The 25,190-nt window shown below is 47.7% G+C and overlaps 1 protein-coding gene across 1 annotated transcript; it reads left to right on the top strand.

Moving 5' to 3' along the window:
* Positions 1-256: 256 nt before the first annotated feature.
* On the top strand, positions 257-22,879 carry GRAP2 (GRB2 related adaptor protein 2; the record flags this gene model as incomplete). The annotated part of the gene is made up of 7 exons (XM_080939160.1): positions 257-343; positions 9,980-10,071; positions 13,667-13,786; positions 18,504-18,669; positions 20,916-21,137; positions 22,154-22,270; positions 22,700-22,879. Exons 1-7 carry the CDS (start codon positions 266-268, stop codon positions 22,877-22,879), a joined length of 975 nt encoding a protein of 324 aa, XP_080795286.1. The 5' UTR covers positions 257-265.
* Positions 22,880-25,190: the final 2,311 nt, after the last annotated feature.

Raw genomic sequence — 25,190 nt, 5'->3', positions numbered from 1 at the left:
GCTGTATTTCCGATGTCTGTTATCCAGAGAATGATTTTGGGAACCAGATCTGGAAGGCTACAGCAGCTCTCATTGCAAACATGAGCTCTGGCCTTGCACAGCCCTTCTCCGCTGCCCAAGCCTAGCTCTCCAGCCTGCATACATCCACCGGGCCACCCTCCTGCCCACTGCTGAGCCTGCCAGGCAGCGCCATCTGCTCTGCAGCCCGTCCCTGGTGGAAAGACACAATGACCACATTGTTTCTCTTCCAGCTTCTCGGCAAGACATGGAAGCTATTGCCAAGTTTGATTTCATGGCCTCGGGTGAGGACGAACTGAGCTTTCACACTGGAGATATCCTGAAGGTAGGTAATGTGGGGGGTCCCAAGGGAGCAGTGAGGGACTGAGGTTCCCTGGGCCTGGCCACCAAGGCCACCTAGCAACTGATGCCTCTGACTCTGAAAACATGTGCAGACTTCTTTTTATTTTTCAAAACCAGATATGGGCACACACCCATGATCCTAACACTCAGGAGGTAGAGGCAGGAGGATCAGGAGTTCCAGGCCAGCTTTTGGCTACAGAGTGAATTTGAGGTCAGTTTGGGCTATAGGAGACCCTATTTCAAAATAAAACGGATGGGGAGAGAGTGCCAAAGTTTTTCTAGGGTAATCTACTGGCCATCTATGTGTAGAAAAATACTACAGCTTTGAGCCAACACCAAGCCTTTATCCCATTAGTACTGCCTGGAAGACATAGAGGAACAGGCCTTTGCTATGGGGAGGACACAGTGCTATGTCCCTCATCACAAGAGCTCCCCAGTTGGACAAACAAGAGTCACTGTGTATATGTGCATGTGTGCGTGTGTTTGTATGTGTATGCACATGCACGTGTGTACTCAGATGTGCATACACATGCACGTGTGTACTGTGCACATGTGTATGCATGCCTGTGTACATGTGTGCACATAAGTGTAGAGTCCAGAGGTTTATATCAGGCGTCTTCCACCAGGCTCCTCTCAGGGACCTAGCAGCAGTTTATGTCACCTACTGACATCACCCGCCGGCCACCACTGGGTGTACCAAGTGAGTGCTGCTTATAAAATGGCAGCCCATCACCCCTGCTCACTTTCTGTTCTTGGTATTCTCTCTTCCCCTTTCTCTCCCTCTCTGCCCTCCACCTTACTCAGCCCCCCAACCCCATGGCCCATTTGCTGCCTCTACTCCTTACCCCAACAAGCTTCTTTTATATCAGAACTGTTGCACGGCTAATTACTCAGGGGCACACACCTTGGCACAAACCCTCCATGGCAGCCCCTCACCACATTATATTTCGTAACATATTCTACCTTTGTTTCTCACCTTAATATTTTGAAGTAGTATTTTTTGCTGAACCTGGGGCTCACTGATTTGACTTAGGTGGGCTTACCAGTGAGCGCCAGTGATCCCCCTGTCTCTGCCTCCCCTGTGCTGCCATTATAGATCCCCCTGTCTCTGCCTCCACACCCATAAAGTCTGAACTCAAGACTATGCTTACATAGTGGACTATTTACTACCTGAACCTTCTCCCACCCCCAGAGGTGATATCCTTTAAGAAGCCTTGCTTTGAGCATAGCCCAGTGCAGCTCCATAAAAAGAGAAGACCACATCCTTCCAAACCGTTCCTTCTGGGCACCCATGTGCTAGTCACCAGGTTAGGTGACAGAAATTCAGAGTTGGTATAAGTCACCCTCCTTCTCCTGCCTATGGCATGGAGTGGGCAGTACACACCTCTGAAGTACACACAGATGCTCTCAGCTTGGTACTCAGGAGCATGGGTGGGGAACATGGGATTTCACCGTGAAGGGTGGGCCGTGTGAAAGTGTGGCACTGGGAACATCAGGAAACAGAAAACTCAAAGAAATGCAAGGCTAGGCTTCAAAGGAAGATGGTACAAGTGGAGGTCGTCAGGGAGAGGCGGCAGAGGTGGCTCACTGTAGGCCATGCATACCCAGCTACTCAGAGGCTCCTTAAAACTTGTTTCCAGGCCCCACTTGGGTTGTAGTGGCCACTTGCAGAGCCAAAGTGGCCTTGGACTTCTTCCACATTCCAGGCGTCCATCTACATACTCCAAAAGTTAGCCCTTGTGATTTGCAAAGAAATATAAAAGCCATATTCAGAACTATGTGGTGGCGGTGTACATCTGTATGACCTCAGGGCACCCTCCAGGAGCATGCCTGAGCTCTGGTCCTTAGTTGTTCAGGTGGTTCCCTCAGAGGTCTGAGTCACCAAGGCCATTGTTGTGTCTTGTCACAGAGAATTGTGGGCTATACGAAGGGGTGTCAGAAGGCAACATGGAAAGCATCCACAGAGTGCATGCATGTAGAATAGAATTGTTTCATTTGTCATTTAACACACACACACACACACAGTATATAACTTTCTAACTGCTTTTGGCTTGAAAGATCTGATGCTGTGGTTGACCCCAAGTTTGAAGTTTTATACGTTCAAATAAGTTAAGCTACTGGTTGAGGAAAATGTAGCCTTTGCATCTTCGGATCCTTACTGGTCACAGAGACACTTGTCATGTGATGGTAAGTCTCTCCTCTCTTCTCTGTGGGATGCCAACACATAGAAGTGCCCACTGCTCAGGCTAGCTCTTGTCCCAATGTTTATCACACACAGACCTAATGCCTTGCTTAAGCTCCCCTGTTATCTTCTGTTATCCAAAAGAGCAAAAGGAAAAGCAAGCAAATGAGCATTCCCTCAGCTCTGTTCCTCAGGCTGGCTCCTTATTGATTTCCTGTCCCCTTTGCTCAAAAGGAAGCAGTTCTCTGCTCTGGGTGCCCTCCATTTCCCCTCTTGGCTCCACAGCCCTTTGAAGTCTGCCTTTTATTTTTGTGTCCTAGTTTGTTTCCTGTTGCTGTGATAAACGTACCTAAAGCAATTTGGAAAGAGGAGGGTTTTGCACATCAAAGTCCATCACTGAGGGAAGTCAGGGCAGGAACTCATGGCAGGAACCTAGAAGCAGGAACTGAGACCAAAGAGGAACGCTGCTTTCAGACTCTTGGTTTAATCAGCTACCTTTGTTATATAACCCACCTGCCTAGGGATGGTACCGCCCACAGTGGGCTGGACCTTCCCACATTAATCATTACTCAAAAAAACTTCTCACAGACTTGCCTAGGGGCCAATCTGATTACAATTTGCATTCCCCCCTCTTCCTAGATGGCTCTAGTTTGTGTCAAGTTAACAAAAACTACCCAGCATGTGTTGTAACCTTCTTCATGTGACTTGAATGTTCTACCAAAATACCTATGTGCCTTCCCACCATCTTGGCCTCTCTGATGACCGGCTGACAGCCCCTTGACTGAAGTTGTTGCCTCTAGTCTCTTTCTCCTTCAACCACTCCACACACTGGTCCCAGAAGGATTTGTCTAGAAGACAAATCAGAGATGCTATTGGTCACCCCTTGCTCAATGGCACTCCTGTCTTGTTCTCTCTTCCCTCTCCTCCCCTCTCCTCCCCTATAGGTCTTGTTTGTGTGTGTTCCTGTCTTCTCGCTACACTGATAGATCCACTTCCCTGAAGCTCTGTCCTTAGCCTTCTGATTCTCCTTTTTGCCGTGAACCACCTTATCCCCTTCTCTGACTCTATGTTAAAGATGCCCCCACTCTGTGCCTTGCTCCCTCACTAACCTCTTCCTTGAACCAGTTGTCTGTGGACATTACCTCATAGACTATAGCTCCTGCCATCAGGCTAAAGCCACCCCTAGACCCACCCAACCAACTTCCATCCAAGTTAGTCCTCCGACTATAATCAAAGTCATCACTACACACCTCTCTTGCCAAGTCCCAGTGGTCAGGACTGCCACCAGCTGAGTTTCTCTTTCAAGCCTGGGCTGGCACAGGAGTCACGTGTGCTATTGTGGCATCCCAGCTAGGAGACTGGGAGTACTCGCTCTACTCCATATGTGTGAAGCAGAGAGGCCGAGGAATTAAACAACCTGTCAAAATCACACAGGTAGGTAGACAGTGACTGAGCCAGGGCCTACATGGAACTCTCTCTGTTCCCTATGTACTATCTCTGTTCTAAATACATTTTTTCCCCAAGCCCCCCAAAGGGAAGACCTTCTCCATTAGAAAAAGAAAGAAGTGTGAAGATGGAACAAAGGAACATAGGCTTTGTCACCACGTGAATATGGATTCTGTTCCCAGCCTGTGAGCAATGTAGGATGTAGCTGAGGCAGAGGCACCTGCCTGTCTAAGCATCAGTATTTGCCTCTGTGAAAGGAAGGCCTATCTTGCAGAGTCTAGAGAAGGAATTAAAGGTAATGACCCTGGTCCAAAGCAGATACTGAGCAAGCAGTGGCCTTATTTTCATGACTACATGCCTTCCTGCTCTCTCAGCCTCTCAGATGACTGGCCAATGGTCACCTGAAGTCATTGTTTCCTGTCGCTTTCTCCCTCAGTCACTCTACGTATTAGTGCCAGAGGGCTCTTCCCGAAGACAAAGCAGATCAGATCGTGTCCTTGCTCAAAAGCACACCATGATTCCCGTTACCAACTCTCGTTGAAATCTAACCCACTATCCAGTTTCATCACCCTCACAGGCAGGCCCGTGAGTGCACACATACACACAGTGCACATCTTTGAGGATACTGTCCTTGGTCCCCCTCCCATGGTATACACCATTTTATTTCAGCCCTAACCCCCCTTTCTCCAATCGTCCTTTCAAGTTTGACCATCTTTCTAGAGACTCCCCTCTCCTACTCCTCTCCCGTCCTTACTACCCCTATCCCAAGCAAAACTAACCCCTCTTCATTATCTGTTTCCCAGGGTCTCACACTCTTACAACATTGCCTCAAACAAGCTATCCTTCCAGGGTCACCTGTCACTACCACAGTCCTTACCACATGTAATCTTAATTGCCCATTTGCCTGTTGGCTACCCCACTGGCCAAAGTTTTGTAGGGATGAGGGTTACACGTGCTTCAGCTTCTCTAGGAGCAGGAAGTTGCTTCTAACCAATGTTTGAATGAATGAATGAATGAATGAATGAATGAACGAATGAATGGTGGGTTCTTCTATTGATAAATTCCCTGAGAGCAGAGAGACCCTAGTTCAGCACTGTGCCTTCTCAGCATTTACCGCAAGCCATGTCCCCAAACAGGACCCAGTCTTGACCTCAGGGATGGTCATCTATGCAGCCACTTTGAGTCCTTTCAGCAAGCCAGCTCTGCCCACCCTTTCCAGTTCTGAACGCTGCAGCCATAGTGGTTAAAGAGTAAACCACAGAGGGCCTGCGCCAGAGCTCTCATGTCTGAATAGTGGCCATTAGTGATCATGTCAGTCATCACTAGCCTGAGAAAACACGCCCAGGGACCGCTGCAGACCATTTCAAGGACAGCTCTTGAGTGCCCTAGAAAGTCACTTGGAGGTGCTCGGGTTGATTGGCCTTCCGCTCGAACGATTAAGCAGACTTTTTCATTAGAGAAGTACAAAGCTGTGTTTGGCTAGCTTACCGGCTCTTCTCTCCTGCTCCTTTTCTGCCTTCCCGGCTAAAACAGCAGGTGCTTACTAGATGCTGATCTGCACGGGATGGTAGACAAGATGGTGGGCGAGGAACCTCCGCCGAGTGACTTGTTCCTTGTTCTCCAGGGAAATAAACAGTTGGGAAGGACACTGGGGATCAATCACACTTTTCGGGTTTGTACCTGTGGCTACACAGGGCACAGATCTACACTGGAATCTGCCTGCAGCTTTGGAAAACGGCTTTTTGACCCAGTTTGTTCCAATCTGTTTCTATAATGTGTCCAAGTCGACCCCATTTCTTCTACTAAGAGAGGCCTAAAAGCACTGACTTAATCCCACACAATTAACTTCCGCTGTGCTTCCAAGAGCTGTACCTCCATCCAATTTTACATTTCTTCCGGGCTGTACTTCTGGCCTTTCTCTTCCTACATCCAGCTTATTCTCAGGGCATGTAACCCAGAAAATCATTCTCTCAGGGATCATTTTAAGAAGACAACACAGCAATTTAGGTGTAGAACATCACGTGTTTGTGCTGTACTCCTTGCCGGGGCTTACACAGGGGTACAAAGAGATAGGGGAGCTGAATCGGTGGAGAGATGAGAACAGGAAACATTGGGGCTCAGGGCCCACAACGGCAGGAGGAAGCCACCATCCCTCAAAAGGAAAAAAAAAAAAAAAACACTTTTCTTTACAGAAAATGAGAGATAAAAAAAAAAAAAAAAAAAAAAAAAACCTCTATACACCATAAAAATGTAAATTCACCTCTCTGGAAACACGGTCTCAGGCAGATCAGGCCCTGGGTGGTAGAGACAAGTGGCTGGCAGTCCTGGACAATCTCTAGTTTCTAGAGGAGGTGGATGAGTGAATGCTAGCTATGATTACTTGGATTGTGGCTGGTTTCCAGTCAGAGAGTAAGCTACAGAGTGTGATTCCTACGGTGATAAGGCGTCTTTCCCCTCACCTCTGCTCCATTAGGATTTGACGTTGGTTACTCTGGCCGACCCCCTCCCCCAGGGTGACAGGAGAAACTAATTCCAAAGCTGTCAATTCCCGGAGCAGCGCACGCATGGAGAGGAACATTCCTGTGCTTTTTAAGTGGATACAAGATGCCCCTGCTGAGTTTCCTCACCTTCCCTTGACCTAGTTTGTGCCTCCCTGCCCTCCCCCCACTCCCCTCAGCACACACAGACCCACACCCATCCTCAGCAAAGCTGACAGACACATTTGATGTTAGAAAGTTTTATGTTCTCAGCAGTTCTTGAGCTCAAATATGGGACATGCTTTTACCGTTTCAGAAACAAATGCTCGCAGCCCAAACATTCATGAACAATGCTTGCAAGAATTATAAACTCTTCTATGTCTATTAGAACTGGAGTCCTCCCTTATAAAGATACAGTACTAAGTATATATATGTATGTGTGTACACATATATATACATATGTGTATATACACACATGTATGTATACATATATGTGTGTATATATATGAGTGTGTATATATATATATACATACACACACACACATATATATATATACATACATTTATATATATATATGCCAGCTTGGTGACCAAGGTATTTAATCCCAGCAATTGGAAGGCAGACACAGGTAGATCTGAGATTGAGGCCAGCCTGGTCTACAGAGCAAATTCCAGGGCAGCCAGGGCTACATAGAGAAGCTCTGTCTCAAAGGGGAAAAAAAAAGATACACATATATATTTCTGTGCCAGAGCTCCATCTGTCCTCACCTAAGCCCTGTAAGGCTCCAGTGAGCTGCTGCATTTCAGATGGCTAATTGATTTGTCCTGTGTCACACAGATAGTGACAGAGCTCAAGCTAGGGACCAGGTTTTCCTGTTCCAAACCTGATGGCTCTTTTCTTCCACCTCAGCAGTGATATTAGAGGCAGGCATAAAGGGGCCATGGTTTTAATCCTAGCACCCGGGAGACAAAGGCAAGCTGGTCTCAGTGAGTTCGAAGCCAGCCTGGTCTACATAGTGAGCTCCAGGCCAGCAAAGGCTACATGGTGAGGCCCTGCCTCAAAAGAAAAATAAAAAAGAGGAGCCTAGGCCTGGGGATGAAGCTCAGCTAGTGGAGAGCTCACCAGGTATGCAGAGAGCCCGGAGACATTTCCCAGCACAGCATAAAATAGATGTGGTGGTGCTTGCCTATAATCTCAGCACTCAGAAGATGGAGGCAGGAAGATCAGAAACCCAAGACCAATCTCAGCTGCTTAGAGATTTGGTGGCTATATGAAACCTTGTGGGAAGAAGGGAGGGAAGGAGGGAGAGAGGGAAGGATGGAGGGATAGTTTCTCCAGCATTAGCTTTTGATGAGGAAGAGAGAAATCCAAGGGATCCAGGATTTTCACACCTACCCTTCCTGGGAGAGTCTTGGAAACCCCAGTCACCAGCCCTCAGCTGTCTCCTACACCCAACACACACATCCACAGCACCCGCCGCTCACTGAGAGTTTCTTCTCGGTTGAAGAAGTGCAGCCGGAATTCACCCGCCACAAGCTGAAACCCACGGGTCCCTCCTGCTCCTTCTCCTCTAATTCAGTAGAGACATCTCCACCCACTCAGTCTCCTAAGCTAGAAACCCAAAGTTTTCCCAGAATCCCCTTCTCCCTCAGTTACCCTAAATGGTTACAAAATCTTGCCCACTTTTACTTCCTCGAATCCCCTGAAATAGGTCTTTGCCTCTTCTTAGCTCAGACCCCATTGTCCCTTAGCCCGTGGGCTACACCCACCTACCTCCCTCTGTCCTTCCCCTGGTTTTACCCCACCCTCGGTTCCTCTTCAAAGCTCCTCCTTAACTCTCGTTCTTACTGTTATTTCCTGGCTTAAAACTCTTTTTATCAGTCTGAAGATAAAAAAATCCAGAATTTTCAACCATGAGCTGCAACGTCCTGTGCGTCTAACCTCCACCAGCTAATAAAGCCCAGCTAGAGCGAGGACATCAAACTCCAAGAATGTACCTCAGACCCAGTTCTTGGGTCACCAGTGAGTTAGCTCAGCTCATTGCCTGGGGAGGTCTCCAGGCAATCTTTCCCATCTACCCTATGTTCTTTCTTCTACTGGAGCATCTCCACCCATGAAAACACCATCAGCTACAAGAGAGAAACAAAGACTGGAGTAATAGCAAAGAGTGAATATTCCTCCAGAAAGGGGTGGGGCACACAGGGATTGGGGAGCTGTTGGAAAGTGACTCCAGGGGCTTGGTGGTACCATCAAAGGGTTTCCGGTCTCTTATGCTGTGATTGGGTAGAGTCACTGTTCTAGCCTAAGCCCATACACTTTGGAAACTTTCTAAGTGGAGAAGGCCAATATTTTTAAGGGTGTCTTGGTTTTGTTTGTTTGTTTGTTTGTTTTGGGGGGGTTTTTTGTTTTTTTTGGTTTTTTGGTTTTTTTTTTTCTTCTGAAATTAATGAGGAGACATACAGCCATGTCTGCTGAGTAAGTGAGTGACCGAGGCAGATGACTACATGTGGGTATCAGTCATGGAGGGTCCTATGTGAACAGACAGAACTCTTGATTTTGTTTACCATCTGATGCTACGTTTACAAAGGGCAAGGCAAGTGTCTCTGTAGAGAGCCCCACTCCCTCTCAAGTTCTCACGTTGTGACCTGGAGCTCACTATTACATAGCTCTCAGACTTGCCTCCAACTGATAGAAATCCTCCTGCCTCACCTTCCATAGTGTCAGATGACAGGCATGAGACACCATACCTGGACTGTCATCCCAAGTATCAGGAATTCCATCTCTCCACCATTTTCAAAATTCAAAATGGGAGTCTGGAATATAAAGCATTATAGTTTAGAAAGCTGTTCTCACTTAGACATCTAGGTTTTAATCCTCTTGTTTAAAAATAAATGTTTGGTCAGGCATGGTTTTTATACCCCTAGAACCCTAGTACTTGGAAAGTAATAGCAGGAGGATAAAGAATTCAAAGCCATCCTTCATCATGAGTTCCAGGCCAGATCAGGCTACACATGGACTTCTCTCAAAAATATTAACGAATGAATTAATAGATTTGTGGCTGATAAGACACTCAGTGGGGACCTTTAACCCGTGGGACCCACAAAACAGGAAAGGACTACCAGACATTGCCCTCTGACTTCCATAGATGCATGCTGGGCACACTTGTGCACACGGACAGACGAATGCACGCACACAAAGACATGTAAAGACATGTAAAGACATGTAAAGACATGTAAAGAACTAAACTATCTATAAGAAGGGATTCAGGGCAGTCTGAGCACCGGGTCTGAGCTCTGATGGGGTGACATGAGCGGGCAGCACAAGTGGGGAAAAATAATGATGTCAAGAGAAGCAGAACTCTAGAGAAGTAAGCCAAGGTGTTCCCTCCTTCCAACTAGGCCCTGGGGCTGATGTCTCATCCAGCCCCCTTAGGCTTTATTTCCTCGAGGCTCTGCAGCCCCTTCCTGCAGATTGGTATCCTCTCATCAGAATTCTTTGTTCTTTTCCTTCTAGATACTAAGCAACCAGGAGGAATGGCTCAAGGCGGAGCTTGGAAGCCAAGAAGGATATGTGCCTAAGAATTTTATAGATATCGAGTTTCCTGAGTAAGTATTTCCAGCCTGCCAAGATGGGTCTACCCACACATGCTCCCCTTACTTTTTCAGTCCGCACTAAAATTATCTATGCATACCCAAGGAACTGTCAGAAATGGCTGCCTCTGGAGATCTCCCTCCCCAGCCTCCAGAACCCCGCAGCGGAAGGCCAGGGTGGGAGGAAGATCTATTTGCATGGTATCACATTCCCTTCTGAAGTTTACATCATGTGCATGAATCGCCTATTTAATTATATATACATATATATACACACAGAGAGGGGGTGGGACGGAGAGAGGGGAAGCTTAACTTAAGATCACCTATAATGAATGCAGTTGCAGGATCTCCAAGAATCCCATAGGGGGCGCTGTTGGACATCACACGTCAAAAGCCATTCCAGCAAAGTTCTTGACTGCCTACTGTTTGCCTTCCACCCTAAGCAGGGATCTCAGACCCTATCGGCTTGCTCACCCCAGTCTGGAGGACTGGAGGCAGGGGGGGATCCCCTCCAGAAAGAGGAAGTGAAACACAGATTGAGCTGTGTTTGTCTTAAGAATTGACCACAAGGGTTAGATTGAAATCTAATCTTGTCTCAGAGCCCCAAGAGCATAGGCTTCGTAAGAAAATCGTAGTTGTATTTGGTGACTCAGACAGTCACCTTCCGTGACCCAGAAGAGACCACTGAGCCAACAGGTTGACCACTAACACTGCCCCACCCCCCATGGGCCCTTAGCGCTGCTGTCACCTGCTAGGGGGCCACTTGAGGGCAGTCAGCTTCCCACCTACCTCTCAGCCACCTTCCTCCCAGGCATAAGTATGGCGGGTGAGGGAAACCCCTGAAGAGCAGCGCCTTGATCCCCTCCCCCACACTCAGTCACTCCCACTGACCCTCCTGTAGCCATCCATATAGATGCAGCTGCCAGTGCCTCCAGGATCACACACACACACACACACACACACACACACACACACACCCCTGCCCCATCTACTCTCTGTACTGAGCGGACAGGTCCGCTGTAGTCACCATGTTCTCCGCTGAAGACACAACGAAACTGTTGCTCCCAGCTCCTTCCAGTTTCTCGTACATTCTCTCAAAAGTATTTGAGTTCCCTATTACCAACTCCGTCTGTGCACACACCCATCCTCTGAGGAACACCCAGACTCCTGTCAGTGAGGTCCCTGCCAGCTACAGACTGCAACCTGGCTGTCTCAACCACCATCTCAGCACGATGGGACCTTCTTCCCATTGGAACATACTCTGCGACCTCCACAGTGCCTCTTCTTCCTGCCTCCTCCCCTTGGTCCACCGGTGCCCTGGCTTCTCCTCCTCAGGCTCCTTTGCTAAGTCCTCCTCCCCCACCCTCCTGTCTCCAGTAAACCTTTCTTATTATCCTTTTTTTAAAAACCCAGTGGTGGTGTATATGATCACAACATATGTAGAGGACACCTTCATGGGTCACCTGTAGGACTAGCACTCACCTCTTTTGTGACAGGCTCTCTCGCTGGTCCATTATTTGTCAATATTAGGCTAGGCTGGTTAGCCAGTGAGCCTCAGGGAACTGCCTGTGTTGGTTTCCCCGGTGCTGGTTACAGACACCCATCTCTATGGCAGGCTTTTATGTGGGAACTGGGGACTGTGACAATTCAGGTTGTCATGCTTTCAAAGCCATCTCCCCTGACCATTTTAAATGACTTCCCACCCCCCCCCCCAGCATCCTGTCCACTTTGTTTCCATTTTCTCTCCTGGCTCACAATCCCCTGGCATGCCATTTTTGATTATCCTGTTGTTATTATGTGTCTCCTGGGCCACCTAGAATGTCAGTTTCCTGAGAGTGCAGTCAGTTGTCTGCCCTGTTCACCACTATTTTTCTAGCACCAAGAAAATGGTCCCAAGTGTTCAAAGATGGTCAGTAAAAGCTATCACACCCAGCCAAGGTGGGATAAAAGGTTTTCCCAGCACCTGTGGTTATAGGAAATGGAACCGGGAGCCAGCTTCTAACATATAACAAGCTTAAAGTCAGTCAGGGTTACATGAGACCCTGTCCCCCCAAAACAAAAGTAATAGGTTGGGTGTGGTGGTGCACAGCACCGATTCCAGACACTTGGGAAGCAGAGGCAGCCAGATATCTGTGAGTTCAAGGCCAGCCTGGTCTACACAGTGAGTTCCAGGATATCCAGGATTGTATAGAGATACCCTCTTTCAAAGTAATGAATTAGCTAATTCAAACAAAAATATAAATAAAGGATACCAAATAATGTGAAAAGATAAGCCTTGGATTGGAATAACTCTGGTCTCCTGTGTCTGACACAACATGTGCCGAAAATTTTTGAAGTCTTTAAAAAAAAAAAAAAAAAATCCCTATTACTCTATTCTAGCCAGAGAATGTAGCTTTTTAAAATGCCTCTGCCTGTTGCCTCTGCTACGAGCCTCCCTTTGAGCTATGGCTGTGGTGGCACAGATCACCCGCCTACTCCTGTCACTGGTGTGTGTTCTCCACGTGACAATCTTCTGTTTAGCCCTGCAGAGGTGTGGAACACCAGAAGCCCCAGGCTCCAGCCTGCTGCTGTGGCCCGGGTCTGGAGGAAGAGCGTCCCTCCTGTTATCTGAGTCTGGAGTCAAGGGTCTCAGACCCTAGGAAGCACAGAGGTCTGCTGTACATTTGTCCTAAAGGGACTCGAGCATTAATTAGCCTTCTGACGGCAGCGATTAGAGCAGCCATGTAGAAGGAATGTGACAGGGTTCAACCTGGACCAGCTGTGTCTGAAACTCTCATTCTAGAGTAGAGAGGAGTTTGTGCTCTCCCCTCAGAAGCTGCAGCCACCGTTCTCCTAACCCAGTACGTTTGACTCTTTGGAACATTCCGGTCACTGCCACCGTGACATGTGCTCTGGAAAACTTGGTTTTTCTCCTACCTCTCTGTTTCCTCCATAAAGAATCATCTGACCTGGATTCACTTTTTTAGGTGGATGACCTCGAAGTGTGGGAAATGACTCACAAAACGGCTAAAGAAGTTGGCTGTAGATGTTGCTGTCAGAGTTGCTCAGCTCCAGGTGTTTGCAAGATTTCCTGGACACTTGGCAGTCTCTGCTGGACACAACAGTGGAGCCCCTGAGGCTCTTGTATTAACCCTAAGAACCTAACCCCCTGAGCTGGAACCATCCTGAATGTTCCTGGGGAAAAGTGTCCAGTCACTGACATCTCAGGAATGGGCCTTGTCTACCAGCCTGGCTGGTGCCCTGCCTCCACGCCTGCTGCAGCCCTTTCTACCCATGCATTCTCTGCTCTGAAGTCCTTTCCTGGTGGCAGATAGCTTCACCCCACTGTGAGCCATCCCAATATGGCCCCATTTGGGCACAGCAGCAAACTTCCATGACTCAAGTTTCCCAAGCTAGAGAGGAACTTCTGGAGGGACATGAACAAAGACAGCGAGGGCAGAGCAGTGGTCCATTGCTTCCCTGAAAGCAGATTACTGCTACTACTTGGTTTTAGAATGCATGTCCCAAACCCTGACTCAGGGTCCCTGGCCTCTTCTCTTGGGTCACCTCTTTATCCCTCAGCACCATCACCACGTGTCTCAAAGGATTCTTTTGCCCCGTCTTGCAATAGGTGGTTCCATGAAGGCCTCTCTCGACATCAAGCAGAAAACTTACTCATGGGCAAGGAAATCGGATTCTTTATCATCAGGGCCAGCCAGAGTTCCCCAGGAGACTTCTCCATCTCTGTCAGGTACTGGCTACTCCTAAACCCACCTCGATCCTTCTCAGCCTGCTGAAGCTGGGAGATTACCCACTGCTCAGAAACATGGTGGTACCTCTTTAACTACTCTATTTCTTCCCCAGAACATGCGTCCTCGACTCCTTCCATACATTGATTTCTGTTCAAAATGACCTGTGTAGTGGTGGTGCATCCCTTTAATTCCAGCAGTCAAAAGGGAGAGCCAGGTTGGTTTCTGTAAGTTCAAGGCCAGCCTGGTCTACATTGTGAGTTCCAGGAGAGCCAGAGCGACGTATTATGATCCAGTCGAAGAGGAAAGAAAAAAGCGTGCGTTTATCGGCTTCCCCGTACTGCCCAGATATTTTTAGAAAGCAAGTTGATCTGCGTTATCTGTGTGCTCTGAACAGCGCCAGACACCCTGTAGACATCGAGGAATATCTGTGGAGTTAGAGGAGGAAGAAGAAAAGGGAACTCCCACTTTACTATGGAAGTTTATACCTTAACCTTTTCTGTTTCTGTCAGTAGAGGGCTAAAGAAAGGCTAGCTTAAAGCAGAAATCCCAAGCTGCTGCTGGACACAGAGCAAGGTTGCTCTCCCCCCAAGCAAGGTCATGACAAAGCAAAACTGAAAAGAGCAGGGTAAAGATGAGGTAGCCACCGTGAGGGGGATCAGAAAGAACTTTGACACTGTAACCTTTGTGCCGCGCCTTACAGGAAGTGACTCAGTACAGGCAGGGGCATGACACAGACCTAAACTGAGAAAACTCAGATCAGCATGCAGTGTATGTGGTCAACGTGTCGAAGACTGCAAGTCAGACCTGGTGACAGTGTAATGCAAGAAATGCAGCTCTTAGCAGAGGAGGCCAGCGCCTACACAGGACACACACCCCTGCCCGGTGAATTGACCGGCAACACCACCCTGCCTTAGTAGATGGGTTTCTAAAGGTCTGAGGCTTTATTGCTTCCAGTGCAATCTAATCTCTGGCGGTAAACAAGCTGCTTTGTTATTTAGAGAAAGAGGAACTTCGAAAGAGTAGGCCGGAAGGACTAATAAACCATGGGCCAGTTGTTTCTAGGCATGTGCACCTCGAATATGCTTGCAAATACCTTTGTCTCCTTAATGTCACCAACCTTGCTAAGCAAAAAGAGCACACACACACATATATATATAGTATGTGGTGTGTGTGTGTGTGTGTGTGTGTGTGTGTGTGTGTGTGTTATATGTAGTGGCTGGGGAGCATATATGCACATGTGGAAGTCAGAAGATATGTTTAGGGAGTTGAGGCTCTCCTTCTACTGTAATGTGGGTCCCAGAGACTGAACTCAGGGACTCAAGCTTGGTGGCAGTATAAGTCACTGTTCTGTTGCTGTGAAAAGACACCGTGACCAAGGCAACTCCCATAAAGGAACGCATGTAATTAGGGGCTTGCTTCCAGTTTCAGAGAGTGAGTTCATTGAGTTGGGGGAGAGGGTAGGACAGACACCCCAAGAGGCACACTTCCTCCAACAAGATCACACCTCTTTTTTCATTTTTAAAAAGATTTATTTATTCATTTTATGTGTGTACACTCTAGCTGTTTTCAGACACACCAGAAGAGGACATCTGATCCCATTACAGATGGTTGTAAGCCACCATGTGGTTGCTGGGAATTGAATTCAGAACCTTTGGAAAAGCAGTCAGTGCTCTTAACTGCTGAGTCATCTTTCCAGTCAAGACCACGCCTCTTGATCCTTTCTAGTAGTGCCGCTCACTGGTGACTAAGCATTTAAATGTATGAACCTGTTGGGACCATTTTTATTCAAACTATCACACCCACTGAGCTATGTCACTAATTAAAACTTCATATCTTGACCAGCCATAAATATTAGCTCAAGCCAATGTTAATATGTCTCAAATTCTAAAACTCTTTGGATCTTCATTAGAGAAAATTTTGTTTATTAATAAACCAATCAACTATATCTTAATTTTATATTTCCCTTTTTTTTGGTAAATTTTTTTGCGTGTGGGTTTTGCATGTACATCAGCATACCATGGATATGCAGTGCCTGAGGAAACCAGAAAAGGACGTTTGAGCTCCTGAATCTGGACTTACAGGTGGTTGTCATCCACCATATGGATGCTGAGAACCCAACCCCAATTCCCTGAAAGAGCAGCCTATATTCTTAACCACTAAACCAATTCTCAGGCCCCAGTCAAACCTGTTTTTATGGACTTTGGTGACAAGCTGCACCAAGCAATTTGTTAGACTAAAGTGCATCTTTTGGTGCCTTTGATTTTCAGACCCTGACTTTTTCAGCTAGGAATTATGGGTCATTTTCCTTGACTGACATGAATTGTATACACTGCTTAGCCTAAACTTCTCCCAGAGTCTGGCCTGGTATTGAGATAAGGCAACTTCTTGTGACCATTAGAGTACTCTCTGTACTATCTTTTGAAAACATGTACTATACATCCCAAAGCAAAACCACTTTTATTTATTCTTACAAATACTGTATGGCATGCACACAAAGGGTTAAGAGCCCATGATGGTTCTCTTGCTTAGCCTTTGCTAAGATGCTAGCCTTTCAGATCTGGAAACTTGTCACATCTCTCTCTTTACTGTCCCCAAATCCAGTAGGTCACCCTATAGACACAAATGTCAAGCAGCAACATGACATCCATTGTGATCGCTAGGAGGGACTGGGTAAATTATTATACACCAGAAATACTTCCACCTCTATGAGTTGGGATGCTGTGTCTTAAAGAAATGCCACTGTCAGTGTCCCAACCCCTGGGGAAGACTAGCAGTGACAGCCAGGTGTCAGTTTCTACCCCAAATCAGTTGGGTAATTGTATAACCTTTGAATTCTCTTGGCTATGAACAGAACCCAGATTAAAGATGAGAATAAAGGCCAGAATCTCTGTCCCCTCCTAACACAAACCCCTAAAACTATCCCTAGGAATCCCCTAACCCTCAAAAAATCTCTACTCCCCAGAGCACTTTACCTCTCGACCTTTCTACTAGAACCAGCCTCCAAGAGCACTAATGCTGGTGAGGCTACAACACGCAAACACAAGTCTGTTTGGAAAAAACAAAGCAAAACAAAAGTCGATAGCCAAGACTGAGTGACTTAGCTGAGAAGGAAGACCAGAGCTGAGAGTAAAATCTACCCTCTTATTTTCAGATGGCTAATTTGATTTCTGCAGACCCAGTAAAGATTGGGCCTGACCACCTGATCCCAACTGGTAGCAAAAGCAGTCAGCACAATTGCCAGGCCCAGCTGGTATCAGACAGGATGCTCTCCTTCAGGTTCACCACCTCTCGACCTTGACTGAGCCCTTGGGCCTCTCTCAGTCTTGGTATCCTCTCAAACCAGAAAAGGCCTCACAGGTCTTTTCCAGTTAAAATCTACAACTCTGTATAGTGTGTTTCCCCCCAAAGCACAAAATGCTTTAGTCTTATTTATACAAAACATAAACTAAGACCAGATCAGGATGACCTCATTGCATAGAAGGAAAAAGAAAGTGACGAATACCTTGGGAGAAAGGGTAGCTTCTTGCCAGCCGGCTTAGCTCTAGACTTAAATGAGATGGGTCAAGCCATTTCTAATATCCAGGCCTTTAAAAAAAAAAAAAAATCCTCGTCTGCCAGGCCTTAGCAGAGGACAGAACTCTGATAGTTCCCTCTTTCAAATAAACATTATGAAAGGTCTCTTACTCCTTACTGGGAACGGATCTGGAGAGATGACTCAGTGGTTTAGAGCATAGAGCTCTGGCAAAAGATCCTAATACCCACACCAGGGAGCTAAGAACTCCAGCTCCAAGAGATCCAATTTCTGACTTCCACAGGTACCTGCACTCACATGGAATATTACACAGATATATACATAATTTAAAAATAAAATGAAACTGTTAAAGGTACTTGGAACCTTTTACTTTTCTTGACCTACCTTTTTCAACATTTATTTATGTATTTATTTGTTTATTTATTTTGTGGTGTGTGTGTGTGTGTGTGTGTGTGTGTGTGTGTGTGTGTGTGTGTGTAGGTCAGAGGACAACCTTGGGGGAGTTGGTTCTTTCCTTCCACCATGTGGGTTCTGTGGATCACACTGAGATTATTAGGTTTAACAAATGCCTTTTATCTGCTAAGTCATTTCACGAGCCCCCTTTTTTTCTTTCAAATGTTGGTCTGGCACCCAAGACAGATTCCAGCTCATTTGATCACCTTCTGTTGATGGATCCTCCCATGAGCCTGCTCCTAGAGCGTGGTTCAGGTTGCCGGTACCTAGATCGTCTGCTGCTGTAGAGTGAGCAGCTCTTCTGTGACGTGACAGGGTCACGGGCCTCCTGAACTCTCAGCAGCTCTGAGTGCCTACATGAGAACTACCCGCGATGGTGTAATCATGTTCCATCATGAACTGGGGAGAAGATCATAAGGCTATGAAGGCAGTTCATAGAGGATGAGGGAAAGAAACGCTCTCTTTGGTGGCATAGCTGCTTGTATGTTGTCTCTGGTACCATAAGCATCTCTAACTAAACTCCTTGGTTGACAAAGACAGACTAGAGTGGAATCATTACTTTGTTCTGTACCCTATCTAGGTGAAACATATTTATGTCACTCCCTGGCCCCAAAACATGTTCATACGATGCCTGTCCAAACAGACCTTCACCATCCCTGGGTGAAAACAGCACCCTCAGCAGGGAGCATTGTCACCATGCAACATCCAACTTGAGTTTCATTGATCTCCAGGCATGAGGACGATGTCCAGCACTTCAAAGTCATGCGAGACACCAAGGGCAACTACTTCCTATGGACTGAGAAGTTCCCGTCCCTAAATAAGCTGGTGGACTACTACCGGACAACTTCCATCTCCAAACAGAAGCAGATCTTCCTTCGGGATGGAACCCAAGATCAGGTATACCTTAGGTTCAGATAAACTCCAGGCCAGAGATTTTAGGTAGTCTGAATTCCTATGTAAGACACACACACACACACACACACACACACACGGACTCGGATAAAAGAAAAGAAATGTATTCTGATCCATCTGAGAGCTGATCCCAGCAGTCAGATCTCCGGGTTTAATCTGAGCTGAACACTTCCTGATACTTCCTAGCTGTGCAGCTTTAGAAGGTTCTCAGATCCTGTTTCCTCGTCCTTTAAGACAGCATAAACAAAGGGTTCAGGGGGTGGTGAGCATAAGAATCTGATGTCTCCCAGTCTCTTCCATCACCCCTAAACACATTACTAATGACTGTAAATGTTAGCTCATATTAGGGGCGCCATCGTCAAGTTCTTTGTGGGTCTTACATGAGTGTTCTCAGTCCAGGTCTGGAGCTGCTCAAGGGTCAGGACCACAGTAGTACTAGAGTAGCCTAGGGGACAAGGACTAAAGCAGCAGGCAGTTTCCTGATGACCCTGGGGAGCACAGGGACTGCATAGGTTTAATCCTGACTTCATTCCTAACACCTGTGTCACCTAATCAAGTTCAGAACACTTTCTGAGGCCTGCAGAAGTGACTCAGGAACATTTGCTGCTCTTCCGGAAAACTCAAGTTTAATTCCCAGCCTCATGTCACACAGCTCACAACTACCAGGAATTCTAGAGTTCAGTGGGTCTGATACCCCATTTTAGGTCTCCTTAGGCATCTTCACACATATAGTACACATATACACAGACATATACCACAAATAAAGTAACGTTCTGAAGCTGGGTATGGTGGTACATGACCATAGCCGGCACTTGGGGGTGGAAGCAGGAAGGTTGCAAGTTCAAGACCAGCCTGGGCTACATATCAAGCTGTGACAAGTCAGACACTGCCAGTAAATAAACAGTAGACAAACAAAAAGATGCTTTCCGAGTATATATGTTTTCTCATCTTAGCATGGAAAACACAATAGTATCACTCCCATGGGCCCTTACAAAGACTGAGGATGGTGTAGTCACAGGCTCTGCCGCAGAATCTGGTCCACAGCAGGCAGGTGCTGAAGAAGTTACCACTTCGTACAAGGGAACCCACTACGCGCATGCAAGGTACAAACTATTTTCCAAAGAAAAGAACTCAGGTGTAATCAAGGAAGGAACACTGAGTGGCCGAGCTGGGATCCCAGGGACGGGCGGTGTGAAAAGGACATGTGTGCTTTGGGGAAGTAAGCCCGCCCTTCCAAGTCACCAGCTGTTTTCCAGTCTGGGGAGCTAGAGTCATTAGAAAAGAGGGTGTTCCCAACCAGAGAACACAGAAGTTCAGGAAAGAAAATAAAGGTCAGTGGAGATCTAGTGGGTTAGTCTAACCAGGAAACTGACAGAAGTATTAACTCAGTAGGACACAGCGCTCAGAGATAAGAAAGGCAGTATAAAGCTTTCGTTAAACTGGATTAAATGAGTTAATATTTGTACAGTGCTAGCATTTGCAGAGCCCCAGGCTCTGTGTAATTGTTTGCTAAATAAAAAAAAAAAAATAGCAATAAAGTATTTCTGATCTAGGAGCTGTTACAGTATGCAACAGAGAGGCCTTGTTCCTTCCTGGCACATGGGCCACCAGGCCTGGTTTCCATGGCTCTACCAGAATGTTGCTGTTTGGGGTCGCTGTCACCAGGCTGCAAATGACAGCTCCAGACGATGCAAAGTCAAGAGTAGAGATATCTGGAGGATAGTATGTCCCACAGTTTGGCAATAGGTGACGGCATGTGGATTGTTTGTCACATGGTATTGGTTGGCCTTTTCTTTCTCTTCTGAACATCAGTGTGCTCTGGATGGGAACCCGTCCCCTCTCACGTCCTCTTGTGACTGTAATATGCCAGTCTTGAAAAACAGCTATGGCCTGGAAGAGAGGGTTAACTTCCCCCAAACAAAGCACACCTGTCCTTTTCAAACCTCCTCTCCCTGTCTGTCAAATAGAATATTCAAGCTTCATTAAAGCGAGAAAAGCAAACCCAGTAGGAATGGGTTAAGCAGAGACCTCATGGAAACAGATTGCCAACGAGAGGCCTGAACTCCTGACCTAGGGAAGACTTGAGAATTTGGAGGCCACTTTTGATAACGTAGAGGTCTAAACCTTTGCTTCTCTTTAAACCCCACCACTACACAGTGACTGCCAGAAGAGAGACAGGAACATCAGAGCTAGGGAAAGGATGAATCTGGATCTCCTGCTTTCTCTCTCAGGGTCGCCGGGGCAACAGCCTGGATAGGAGGTCCCAGGGAGGCCCTCACCCGAGCGGAACCGGAACCGTAGCAGAAGAACTCCGACCTTTGATGAACCGGAAGCTGTCAGACCATCTTCCTCTGGGTCCCCAGCAGTTCCACCCGCACCAGCAGCTGCCACCCCAGTTCCCACCAGGGCCACAGCCCCCTCCACAGCAGCGCTATCTGCAGCATTTCCACCAGGTATCTGAAGAGAAGGGACAAGGGCAAAGAGCAAAGGCTGAATAGTGAACTCTAAGTTCGTGAAGAGACGCTGTGTCAAAACACAAGGCAGATGGGGAGACAGAAAGATACTCACTTCAGGGGGCCAACTTCCACCACACACACACACACACACACACACACACACACATGCACATACCCCACCCTGAAGACTAACTCTCCTGTCAGCAGAATTTCAATTCCTGCCCCTTAACCTGTGAAAAAGAAAACCGGATTAACACCTGCAGCAGCCTTGATTGTTTATCTACCTCTGCCTGTTCCAGAGGGAATTGCAAGAGGCTTATAGAGATGGACAATACAATACAACAACATTCGTTTACATTCCTCCACAGGGATCACAATCCTTTGTGAGTTGCCTGTATCTGCTTTCCCCGGGCCTGTAACCTGCTACCAACCCCGGCTACCGTGCAAACATGCAATCCAGCAAACAGCACCACACTTTGTCATTGGCATGGCTCAGAGCATTTTCTCTCTCTCTCTCTCTCTCTCTCTCTCTCTCTCTCTCTCTCTCTCTCTCTCTCTCTCTCTCTCTGGCTTTTTATAAGCTGTTCTGTCTTCCTGATAAGTCTTTTCCTGGCCCATCCCACTTTTCCTTCAAGCTGAAGCCCAGGCATCACCTCTTCCTGGATGTCTTCCATGATCTACCCAGGCACACCTCTTCCTGAATGCCTTCCATGATCTACCCAGGTACACTTGAACACTTCCATCTGCTCACCCCATCTGCACATCACTGTACATGGTTCTTCCTCTAACTGAGCAAATGTTCCTGATTTTTTTTTTATTTGTAAATAGGAAAAGAGCCATACAAAGTAGATACGGCAATGCATGCTTATCTTCACTCCCCGAGTTTAGGAGACAACAAGTGTTCTTGGGTGTTATCTCTGTAGACAGCACCCCAAGCAAGGCACAGGGTTGGGGTGCTCTGTGAGAGTCACCCCTACCAATCATGTGTCAGGCCCTCTCTCACATGTCTCTAGGACCGTCGTGGAGGCAGCCTGGACATAAACGATGGGCACCTTGGCATTGGCAGTGAGGTGAATGCCACCCTGATGCAGCGGAGACATACGGACCCCGTACAACTCCAGGCGGCAGGGGTGAGTGAGCAGAGACGGTATCTCTAGAGAGGCTTCAGCCTGCCTCATCCAGGATGCTGCTTTCAAACCATTGAGCTTCCCCCCTGTTCTCGCTCTTCGGGCCGCAGGGGATGAGCTTTATCCCTGGGATCCAGTACACGTGGTCTCGGGACCTGCAGGTCACTTGCCTAACATATATGAGGTCCCAGCTTCCACCCCTGTACCACAATAGCAGGACAAGACTGTGTCAAGAGCAAAGGTAATAGGTCCCGGGAACTTAGTGTGCAGGGCTACTCATGCTGGGTCTGCTTTAGATTTCGGCAAGGTCAGCCTTTTGGAAGGGCTCAGAGGACTCAGACTAGATCTAGATGCTCACGGTTTCTCTGAGTACCATTTGTACCAAAGACCAGTCTACTGAGCTCATCAGAGTGTCTCCTGTTTCTCCTACAGCGAGTGCGCTGGGCCAGGGCACTTTATGACTTTGAAGCCCTGGAGGAAGATGAGCTGGGGCTCCGAAGTGGAGAGGTGGTTGAAGTCCTGGACAGCTCCAACCCATCTTGGTGGACCGGCCGTCTGAACAACAAACTGGGTCTCTTCCCCGCCAACTATGTGGCCCCCATGATGCGATGAGTCATACTGGGAGGCTTGGGCGCTTTTCTTCTGAAGCCGCTTGCAAGACAGGGGCAAAGGGGTTAAAGCTGAACTTGACAACTACACATACATGCATTCATGTGCATGTGTGCCCCTGTGTACACAAAACATGTATATGTATGCCTATGTCTACACACAACATTTTTATAATAGTAATTTATTGGCAGGCAGGTTGGCTTGCTCATTGACTGTCATGAGAAGAAACTCAGGTGGAGAGGGGTGTGTTATCCAGGCTCTTTCTTTGTGAGGGGGCAGTGGGGAGCTGAGAGCAGGGCAGGGAAGCGTCTTTTCCCAGCCCTTGAACTTCCACAGCATCTTTCCTGGCTTGGGAATTTTCTAAGAGAGCAAGCAGCTAAGCAGAGATCACACCCCAGGGATGGATGAACAGGATGGGGCTGGGCTTGGTGGGGCATGTTAGGTAGTTCACCTGGCCCTGTCCACTTACCCTTACCTCTTCTGTACAGAGCAGGGGCTGTGCCCTGAGAATTAGGGTATAGCAGATGCAGGGCTCCAGGCACCGAGCAAGTCTGAGCAGGAAGCCAGCAAGGGTGTGGTCACGAAGCTCCTCTTGGTGTGGGGCAGCCCTGCAAGCTCAGGCCTTGTCAATGTCTGGCTGGGACTTTTACTTTCCATCGGAGACTGTCCCTTGGGTAATCCTCTTCCCCTATGGCTGACAAGAGTTAGAACATGAGGGACACCGCAGAGCCAAGTGCTAAGGAACACACAGGGGTTCTCCCCAAGCCCTTGTGGCTTTACTTGAATGTAACTTCTGTTTCCCCAGCTGCAAAGAAAGCTGCAGCCTAAATTCTTCGAAGTTCTTGGAGAAGCCCTGGCTGAGAATGTGGGATGTGTCAGCAGCCTCACTCTGTGGTTACAAGAGTGTCTCTGTGGAGCTCAGTTGGGTTTTGTTCCTGATTTTCTGTGGTCCAGGACATCTTTGCCAGTGGCCGAGAGGGAAGCCAAGAGCGCTGACTTCAGATCTATAGATAGATCGACAGGCTGACTCTAACCCTGACAGGAACTTCATGGAAATGAGTTTCCTTTTCCTTTTGAATGCCAGGCCTCTCCCAGCCTCCTTCCACCTAGGAAGACAGACACTCCTCTGCGCTGTCCCTCTTTGTTACCTTAAACTAAAAGTATGTGTCCTTGTGCCCAACCTGGGGGATAAAGCACAAAGAATCTTGGCTGGGCAGGGAGAGACATGGGAGAGGAAGCTTTTGTGGAGCCTGAAAGTAAAGATGTCAGAACAGAAGGCACTTACGAAGGTGTCGGTGTAGTCACGTGTGGATGTGTGTGTGTTCTGAGATAGGAAGGGAAGAGCTAGGGTGAAAATGATGGTGAGCGTATGTGATGGAGGGGGCCTGTCTCTGTGTACCCTCTTGCTTTAGGGAAGGACTGGAGGGCGTCTGTTACTGAAGGAGACAAAAGAACAGTCTGTGACTCACGAGTCACTGCAGTGTGGCATACGCTCTGTCCCTTGTGACTCTGATTCAACAGTTCTCTGGTCCCTGGGTTCCCTTTAGAGAAAGAAAGGGAAGAGGAGAGAAGAGAACACAGAACACAGCCTGGAGGTTTAGGGAAGCAGAGCAGGAGTGAGGAGCAGCTGCAGCCCTGGGACAGGAAAACAGGGGCGTGTCAGAAGATGGGTGACGGAGAGATGGGGGGACGTGTCAAGCGGAGCAGCAGGAGCAGGCATGGGCAGCTGGTGCAGAAAGAAGCCCCCTCCCCTGTGTAGGTGAGGAAAAAGTGCATCACAAGGAGGCAAAGAGCAGAGAAGGCGCCAAGAGAAAAAAATGAGACGGAAAGCTGAGGCAAAGTGGGCCCGATCAGCAAGCTTGGTAGTAGGTGATGTGAGACATTACAGTAAATAAAAGCCAAAAGTGGTGTTTGGTTTTACAGTATTTGCAAACCATATGCTTGAAACAGCCCACAAACTTCATCCATTTGGCTGATCCTGTGGGAGGAGCAGCTCTGGCTGAGGCAGAGATGACTAGCTTGGTTCTGGTCTAGATACTATGCCTTGAAACACTCTATGAGATTACAGTAATAAAGTTTGGCCAGTCTGTATCAGGTGTCCTTGTGGCACAGCCCTAGGAGAAGGGGATACTTCCTACCTTGGGGCAGCAGGGGTGCTAGGCCTGGAGAGACAGAGTTCCTAAAACCCCTGGAATGGGCTTCTGCTAGAAGCTCTCCTGGTGGGAGAAGGTTAGAGAAATTTTTACCTAGGTATCTTCATTAGCAGGACTCAGTGAAGAAGGGAACAGGAGAGCCACCCAAATCACTAAGGGAT

The sequence above is a fragment of the Micromys minutus genome, assembly GCF_963924665.1.
Source record: "Micromys minutus genome assembly, chromosome: 27".
NCBI classification, from domain to species: Eukaryota; Metazoa; Chordata; class Mammalia; order Rodentia; family Muridae; genus Micromys; species Micromys minutus.
This window is presented reverse-complemented; position numbering and strand designations above follow the sequence as displayed.